This window comes from Liolophura sinensis, chromosome 10, assembly GCF_032854445.1.
Source record: "Liolophura sinensis isolate JHLJ2023 chromosome 10, CUHK_Ljap_v2, whole genome shotgun sequence".
Classification (NCBI taxonomy): Eukaryota; Metazoa; Mollusca; class Polyplacophora; order Chitonida; family Chitonidae; genus Liolophura; species Liolophura sinensis.
In genome coordinates, this window is record NC_088304.1 from 5096600 (window position 1) to 5106655 (window position 10056).

Here is a 10056-nt window from a genome sequence, read left to right on the forward strand (position 1 = left end):
GGAAGGAATGGAGATGTGTGAGAGAGCTGGAACTTCTTTCACACTCCCATGATGTTAGCGGTATAGTGCAGCAAATTTGAAGCAGAGGGTGGATATTTGAAAAGTGGTCTTTATCACATTCTTTGATTGCCGTTGCAGGTGACTGCGGTCGCTCGCTTTCTGTGACTTTGTCATATCGACACTTCCAGCGCTTAATTTATTGCTTTGCTGGCTCAAAAGTCATCTCTGTGGAGACGGATTGCATTTAGGAGCTCAGTACTACCATTTTTACATAGGCTTTGATTGTTGGGATCAGTCCGAGCAAAGATGTAGGTTTTTGAGACAAAGCGGAAAACTGGCCATCAAGGTTTTTGTTGATGTGGTCAAGCAATGGTATTGCTATATTTAGTTTGTGGTGATCAGATATTGACCTGGAAGTCACATTGCTTCTGTATTGTTGTCTACTGGCAACTCTTGGCTGTGACGGCTGACAGCAAACTTTTCTGCCATTTGTTTCGCTTGAGTGTATATAATACGTTCAAAATCTACGTCAGTGGTTTCGTGTTCGTTGAAATACACGTCTTTGATTTCCTGGATCAGACCATAGCCTCGCAGTATATCCAGTACGAGTCCTGAAGTTGGACAGTTAATCCTGATAAATGGGAAGGATACTGATATACAATGAGGAACGATATACAATGAAGTCAAAGCTGGCAATTCCGGCACGGACCTGTTGGGCGTCACTTTTAGGTTGTGTTGTATAAGGTGTCAAAATTGTCAAATAGATCTGAATATTCACTTGGATGAATGCCATAGCCAATGATTCCCAGGGCATCAAAAATAAATGAGAATGATTGATAAAATTGCTGATACGCACTATGTCACCTTGTCCGACACAAATCTATCAAGCATTTACGCCTGTAAGTGTCCTGTTGTTTCAAGGTAGCGATAAGCTCCAATAGCTCGTTTCTCTTTGGGTGATTATGGAAAAAGAGGTTTTTAACCTTGTCTGTCATATTGCGAATCTCAGGGAGAGCACATGAATGGCTAATTACAAGGTTTAAACAATGACCACTGCAGTGGACATACATGGCCAGAGATGAACGTTCTTTGATTTTGGCCTGTACACCAATACTTGACATATTGGTCTATATAGGCTACAGCAAATATCTGTGGAATGAATGTTAATAGATAGGTAAGAAATATAGGCTAAAATATTTTTTCTCATCAACTTAAGCAGAACATTTTTGCCTCCTCAACTGAATGAGAGCTTCTTTTGTCTAGTGGTAGAAGCTCGGGATATAGTCCCAAAGGTCACTGGTTCAAACCCCTAACTGGTTCAGCTCATCACTATATATAAACCTTTGCTTAAACGCTCCAGGATCAGTTGGAATTGAAGCTTTGAAATAAATGATGGACCATCCTGGAATTTAGATTGTAATTCTCATTCCAATTCTTGTCATCCAAGCTAAAGTAAAATCCCCTAACTAACTGTACTTGTAGCATCTGAAAATATATACCTTTCTCTCTTCATGTGTGATGTCATTAATTTATAATGGAGCATGCTATGACATCTCTATGAGAAGTGAAATGGATTACGTACGCAAGCTCCCGTTTCACCGTGCAGGATCCAGGAGAAAGGATCCAGAGAAGAAGAACAAAGTCAGAGATATTCAACTTCAACAGTTTACTAAGATGAAAAGTATTTGTATAATGATACCAGTATCTGAAAATATGAGCATTTAAATTTACATACAGTCAAAAACAGGGCTGGTTTAGCTCACCTCAACAACTGGGTGCTATTCTACTTATTTATAGTTGGTAGGTATTGATCGTTCCCATATTTGATCGGCCAGTGACTATATTACTGGACTGGTTGCGATCTACACCTACGTCCATGGCTATGAAAATGTCAGATCCCTCCAGGAATGCGTGTCTCGACTGGAAATGGACTTTGGCATATTAAAATGACCCTGCAAGCACTGGCACTCGGCAGAAGGATTTTACCTATATTAATCTATGGTGATATTTGACTGAATATTGAGTTCAGAATGCTACACACCAGAAGTGTGCAGTGCGTGAACATGTGTGGTGCTTTTATTATACCTGAGTGGTACAAATGGTATAAAATATGGTCCATGCTTTGGTACAAATGGTATAAAATATGATTCCTGCTTTGGTACAAATGGTATTAAATATGGTTCAGGCTATTTCATTTCTCTGTTATCATGACTTAGTTATTTGGACATACCAACACAAATCCATACCATTCAGGGCTGAATTCTAATAAGTCATAATGATGTTGTACTTAATTACAAAATTGTAATTTTTTCAATTCTTCCATTTAAATGTTCATAGCATAACTGATGCTGCGCCTCCTTTGTGCCTTTAAAAATGTCTTTCAAGCAAAATCATAATTTTTTTACTTGTTCCGTGACATGGTATAAATGATGTTGTGTCTTATTTTCTTGATAATAGTAATAATTCTTACTTCATACACAATCTAAAGGTCATTTATTTTTTAAGATTTTTAAATAAAAATCTTAAATATTTGAATTCTAAGGTGGGTTTTTTGGGACCGTACTATCAGAGGTTAGGAACTCTGATGTCACAGGAAATTTTTTTAACTCTAATAAGAACACTGGATGTTGGAACAACTCTTTTTACCAATGAGTGAAAGATTACTGAAATAATGTTCCCAATATTCCTTCCTCCTGGTGAACATCAGGGAAGAAAGGTGATGTTGACGTCAGAGTTCCTAGATACAGTTAGTATGGCTCACAAACCCATAAATTTCAAATATTTAAATGCCTTTCACCAATCTTAAAAAATAAAAAAAAGTACTTTTACCTATAGTTTTCAGTTGTCTGTATGATAAACCTTACTTTATATTTTAGCTTTCTTGTACTTTAAGGATTGCCATAGAATCTTAACATGTCAAAAATGTCAACCTCAATCATTGTTGCAGAAGCCAAATTGCCAGATTTCTATTTGGATCAATAAAAAATAACTTGCGAAGGATAAGTAACTTCTTGAACACTATTAATATTTGTCTTGTTTTTAAATTTACATTTTTTATCTAAAAACAAGATGTTGAACCTGAGCAAGAACAAATCCAACTGAACGACACAAAGACAAGTCAGCAACCAATCATCACCAAGGCTTCATTTTTCCATCGTAATTCAGAAAGGTACCAGTCTTGACCATGGAACCAAACATCACCAAGGCAGCGTTTTTCCGTCATAATTCAGAAAAGTACCAGTCTTGTCCATGGTTAGACCTTGTATAACTTTGATCATTCTTGCCACACTGTCAGACACCTCCATTTTAGCGCCTGCGCCCCCCAGTTCTGTCTTCACCCATCCCGGATCCAAGATGGATACCAGGATTCTGCCTGGTTTCAAATCAACACTCAGTGACTTACTGATCATGTTCAAAGCTGCCTGAAAGTGAACCAACATGAGAGAAATGATTCGAATAGAGTTTTTTGAAAGGACAAATAAAAACGATTCTTAAGAATAACAGGAATAATTATGGGTGCCTTTTAGTATGCTACTGTACCATATTTCATACAGCCATGCTGTGAATGTATTTGGACCCTTGATTTCTGAGACAAAAAAGCGTTGGATTACTGCAACTCTAACGTCCTTGACTACTGAAGTCACATGTTCAAATCCAGCTCTCACTGTATTCGCTATGGCTGCCGCGGCTTTACTTATTTATTTCAATGGTGTTTTATGCCGTACTCAAGAATATTACATTCATACGACGGCGGTAAGCATTATGGTAGGAGGAAACGGGGCAGAGCCTGGAGAAAACCAATGACAATCCACAGGTTGCTGGCTGACCTACCCGCATACGGCAGGAGAGAAAGCCATTATGACCTGGACTTGAACTCACAGTGACCACATTATTCTTTCCCCAAAATGGATCTGTTATCAGTTTATTTGTCAGTAATTTATTATGTTAAAAGGGCCTTATATGGAAAAATATGTCTTACAGACCTAGCTTAGTTTGTACGTCTGTATTTTTACCCAGTAGCCAACAAATAAAATAGAGCTTATGATCATCATCACTATCCTCATTATAACTTTCATTATCCTCATCATTATTGTCATTATCCTCATTATCACTGTCATTATCCTCATCATCATTGTCATTATCCTCATTATCATTGTCATTATCCTCATCATCATTGTCATTATCCTCATCATCATTGTCATTATCCTCATTATCACTGTCATTATCCTCATTATCACTGTCACCATCATCACTATCATCACCTTAGATGTTCTGGAGTCGTAGTTGCCTCCAGTGACGTTGTCCGTGATTGAGGCTGTGAGAGTGCTGATGTTGACAATGGCCGCCCGGTAACCATAGCCACCATCTCCAGGAGACTGAAGGGAAGACTTCTTCAGCACGGGAACAAAGGCCTGTGAGATGGAAAAAACTCAGTAACAGATTAACCTATCCTGATCTTGTGGCACTGGGGACATGCTTTCTGATCCAATCACCATCCAAAGTAATTCTCCCACCCCACTTCCTCAATAATTAATATGCAAAAAGGGAAGACAAATCAAAGTATCAAAACAAGTATCAAAAAGACAGGCAGTTGGATAAAAAAAACTGTACAATACAGGCAGTAGGCTTGATTTGAATTTATTTGATTGGTGTTACATGCTATTCTCAAGAATATTTCACTTATACGACTGGGGCCAGAATTATGGTGGCAGGAAACCAGGCAGAGCCCGTGAGAAACCCACGACCATCTGCAGGTTGATTGTTCTTTTTGTTCTGGAATATTTGCAATCTCTGTCCCCCTCTGCAAAGTGTTCCATCAAACTCTATATAGTAAACATGGACGGTCACAATGCTTCTGTAGAATACAGAGTAGCCCCCCTTGTTTGTGTTAACCAGCTGTTCACTGCTCTACCTGCATTTAAATTCATGTCTGATGTGTACAGATCAATTACATGTACCTGCTTGAGTAAACATGTCACTATTTGTAGAATATGTGCAATTTACACACACACACACCTACACAACGGCAGCTGTACGGAAAAATCCAGAGCAGTCAGCATGACATTTACTGAGGAGAAAGGAACTGGACGGAAACGTGACAATTCAGATGTATTTTTGGTCAAAAATGATTAATATCTTGTTCACTTATATACTGCTTCTGTAAATGAAACTGACAAAATATGCATGTTTATGGAACTTACATACTCATAAATTAAAAATTGGATTTTTTTCCCTTCTCTTTCCTTTTTTTGTATAGGTCTGGCTGCAGTGATGTAGGATTTAGTGTGTAGCACCACTGCAAATCCCACAGGTAAGTCTGGCTGTAGTGATGTAGGATTTAGTGTGTAGCACCACTGCAAATGCCACAGGTAAATCTGGCTGTAGTGATGTAGGATTTAGTGTGTAGCACCACTGCAAATGCCACAGGTAAGTCTGGCTGTAGTGATGTAGGATTTAGTGTGTAGCACCACTGCAAATCCCACAAGTAAGTCTGGCTATAGTGATGTAGGATTTAGTCTGTAGCACCACTGCAAATCCCACAGGTAAGTCTGGCTGTAGTGATGTACGCAGGATTAACTCCAGTATAATCCTACATTTCCTGTGAGATAAGCAGTGAAATCCTACATTGGTAAAGCCAAACTTACCTGTGAGACAAACAATGGTGCTACAGTTAATCCTTCATCAGCAATGCCAGACACAGAGTTAATCCTACACTACCTGTGAGACACAGAGATCCTACAGTGTTATTCCTACATCAGTAAAGCCAGACTTACCTGTGAGACACAGTGGTGCTACAGAGTTAATCCTCCACCAGTAAAACCAGATTTACCAGTGAGACATAGTGGTGCTACAGAGTTAATCCTACATGAGTACCAGTATGAGATACATGGTAATGCCAGACTTACCTGTGAAAAAGAGTGGTGCTACAGAGTTAATCCTACAGCTGTAATGCCAGACTTACCTGTGAAACACAGTGGTGCTACAGAGTTAATCCTTCATTAGCAAAGCAAGACTTGCCTGTGAGACAGAGTGGTGCTACAGAGTTCATCCTACATCAGTTAAGCCAGACTTACCTGTGAGACACACACCAGTGCTAGAGAATTAATTCTACATTACCTGAGAGATACACAGAGGTGCTACCGTTAATGCCACTTAACTGTGGTACACAGTGGCACCACAAAAGTTAATCCTAAATTACCTGAGAGATACAGTGGTCCTATAGAGTTAATCCTACATTACCTGTGATATACACAGTGGTGCCACCTAGTTAATTCTACATTACCCGTGAGATACAGTGGTTCTACAGAGAAGGTCCTACATCACCTGTACGATACAGAAGGATGCTACAGAGTTAATATTACACCAGTAAAACTAGACTTATCTGTCACATAGTGGAGGTGCAGACTCAGAGTTAATTCTGCATCACCTGTGTGACAACACAGTGGTGCTACAGAGTTATTCCTACATCAGTAAACCTGAGAGATACAGTGTCATGCTACAGGGTTCATCTTACCATTACCTTCCTGCATTAGTTAATCCTGCATTACCTGTTAGATACAGTGGTCCTACAGAGTTAATCCTGTATTACCTGAGTGATACAGGGTGATGCTACAGAGTCAATCCTGCATTACCTGTGAGATACAGTGGTCCTACAGAGTTAATCCTGCATTACCTGTGAGATATAGAGTGATGCGACAGAGCTAACCCTGCATTACCTGAGAGATACAGAGTGATGCTACAGAGCTAATCTTGCATTACCTCTGAGGTACACAGTCGTGCCACAGGGTTAATCCTGCATTACCTGTGAGTCACACAGCAAAGCCACAGGGTTAATCCTGCATTGCCTGTGAGATACAGAGTGGTGCTACAGAGTTAACCCTGCATTACCTAAGAGATACAGAGTGATGCTACAGAGCTAATCCTGCATTACCTCTGAGGTACACAGTGGTGCCACAGGGTTAATCCTGCATTACCTGTGAGTCACACAGCAAAGCCACAGGGTTAATCCTGCATTACCTGTGAGATACAGAGTGATGCTACAGAGCTAATCCTGCATTACCTCTGAGGTACACAGTGGTGCCACAGGGTTAATCTTGTATAACCTGTGAGTCACACAGCAAAGCCACAGAGTTAATCCTGCATTACCTGAGAGATACAGGGTGATGCTACAGAGCTAATCCTGCATTACCTCTGAGGTACACAGTGGTGCCACAGGGTTAATCTTGTATTACCTGTGAGTTACACAGCAAAGCCACAGAGTTAATCCTGAATTACCTGTGAGATACAAAGCTGTCCTACAGAGTTAATCCTGCATTACCTGAGTGATACAGAGTGGTGTCACAGAGTTAATCCTGCATTACCTCTGAGGTACACACTGGTCCTACAGAGTTAATCCTGCATTACCTGAGTGATACAGAGTGGTGCCACAGAGTTAACCCTGCATCACCTTTGAGGTACACAGTGGTGCATTACTTGTGAGTCACACAGCGGTGCCACAGAGTTAATCCTGAATTACCTGCGAGATACACAGTGGTGCCACAGAGTTAATCTGGAAGCTCTCCAGCATCTCCTCCTGTGTCACATCATTCAGCTGAAGTCTCTTTAAGCAGCCAGCGTTGTTGATGAGTAAGGTCAATCCCTCTTCCCCCAGGTCAGAGGTCACCGAGGTCACTAGATCCTTAATACTCTCCCTATCCGTCACTTCTGTGCATATGAAAATTGTGATCAAAAACTATTTGTTACGGTTAATTTATGGTAATATTGACATCTAAGTTATAGGAATTGATACACAAACTCTAAACTAATGTGAAACATTTTTTGCAAGAAAATAATCTAAATTTTACTTCAGAGATCTAAACTACTAACACTAAATACCTATTAAGTAGCATGCTGGGGTGATGTCAAAAGTGATAGTCATCAAAACAACTTTAATTGTTGGGGGAGAGTCTGATATGGAGGTGCTAAGCTGCTTCCGGGTTTGCTAAGTCTGTTCGTCGATAACATCATTCCCAAATATTTCTGCCCTCTGACAGAAAGTACGGATAAAATAGAGGGGTTATTTAAAGCTGCAGTGTTTGTTGTGTAACCTGATACACAACAAACACCAAAACAAAGATGTTAAAGTCTATATTCTATCCAAAATATGTGAAAAAAAACCTTCATATTTTATGCTGCTGTTCTCTTTCCCTCCCTCAACAGAGATCATGCATTTTAGACCAATCAACAGCAAGCTTATTCCATTGCAATTGACCTAGATATTTCAAAGTGGCGTGTGTATGACGTCACACCTTATTGTTGCGTGACGTAGGAATGTAAAACTGTGCTGTACATATAGTATGACATCATACCACTGAGCTCAGATTGAAACATCATGAAACAAATGTTTATTTTCCATGGTGTCTGCGTGCACAATATCTAAAATATAAAAACAGAAGTTAAACATATAAACTGTGAGAATTAACACTTTTATCAATAAAGGAAATTCTGATAGTTAACATTAATATAAATGACAAAAGAAAATATAACAAGTAAACAAACTCAAATTCTTTTATGTGTGGACAAAAAAACAGCATGAAATGATATTGCTCGGGGAGGTAAATGTACACACTTGCCGTTGTTGTCTGAAATATCATCTTGATTGAATATGTATATTTCAACATGGCCTGCCACTAACAGTGGAGTAGAATAAAAAATATAAAATGTGCCTCAACAATGACATTTTTTTCTCATTGTTTTTGCAATATCTTTTTTCATGTTCCTCAAAACCATACTCATTTTATAACACCTTTTTATGCATGCTTTGAATGGCATTTGAAGAAACTAAGTCATGAAATTGATGAGACTTAGTGTTCTGTGGAGTTACCAGAAGGGTATATTAAATGTTTGTGCACATAAATGAGAATCAATCCTTATAGCTGACACAATTAGGTTTTCTCAAGTATTGATTGAAAACAGTAATGCCTAAGAGGAAGGCATATACTAGTATTGTATGCATGGTAGTGAAACTGAGTATCTGACCAACATTATATCTGCTTCAAAGATAAAGGACCATCATGCACACATTTGCACCTAAATCTACTACTGTAAAAAAAATCAATTACAGTAATTCTTTTTGCACGTGATTGAGCATGTGTTGTAAAACGACATGCACATTTCTTTGTCATGCGTCAAATGTAAAATATTAGCTAAAGAAGCTGAATTAATGAACACTGTCATGCCAGAAGCTGTACATGTGTAACTACATATACTTATTTATTTACTTATTTGATTGGTGTTTTATGCCGTACTCAAGAATATTTCACTTATGCGACGGCAACTCGCATTATGTTGGGAGGAAACCGGGCAGAGCCCAGGGGAAACCCACAACCATCCGCAGGTTGCTGGAAGACTTTCCCACATACGGCCGGAGAGGAAAACTACATATATGGTGTCTACCAGTTAGACATTTATCCCTATTTACCTAATTGTTTTATCCTCAAGTTTGGATACGTCTCTCCCAAAGTTTTTAAGTCCTGAAAGTTGAAATAAAACACATGTTGGTAATGAAAATATTGTTAAATGGAATAATATTATATAAGCCGCAAAACCACAGATATGCACGACGTTTTATTGAAGGCCTACAAATTTTAGACACAGAGATAATTGTCTGGCTATTAACCTGAACACTCGCATGCCCGATGCTCATAAAAGCGCAAACACATCTGCATATCTATACATGTATACATAAGCTGTAAACCAATTTCGATTCACTTTCACTTCGTATTGAGGTTTATTCTTACTCTCACCGTGGCTTTTTCTGGGTTTCTACACGCTGCAAACACCCACTGTGGCGACTGTGGTAGCTTTAGAAACTGCTTTACAAATTCTAATCCGATCCCTCTATTCGCTCCCGTAATCAACAAAGATTTGACGTACATAATCGTGGAGTAAATGTTTACAAGTGATCTAAGGTGATGCTCTAGGCACGTGTTTTGGTGCCATAAGGTGGAATACAACGCTCTCGTTAATTGGTAAATGTTGGAGGTGTGCCGCTGTGACGTCAGGGCACTGCCTCCA

The 10056-nt window shown here is 39.2% G+C and overlaps 1 protein-coding gene across 1 annotated transcript; it reads right to left on the minus strand.

Moving 5' to 3' along the window:
- Positions 1–1703: 1703 nt before the first annotated feature.
- LOC135476630 (C-signal-like) lies at positions 1704–9950 on the minus strand. Its single transcript, XM_064756720.1, has 5 exons — positions 9786–9950; positions 9461–9512; positions 7517–7704; positions 4263–4412; positions 1704–3422 (listed from the first exon to the last, which is right to left on the minus strand). The coding sequence occupies exons 1-5, from the start codon at positions 9915–9917 to the stop codon at positions 3198–3200; spliced, it is 747 nt and encodes a 248-aa protein (XP_064612790.1). The 5' UTR covers positions 9918–9950; the 3' UTR covers positions 1704–3197.
- Between the last annotated feature and the right edge of the window lie 106 nt (positions 9951–10056).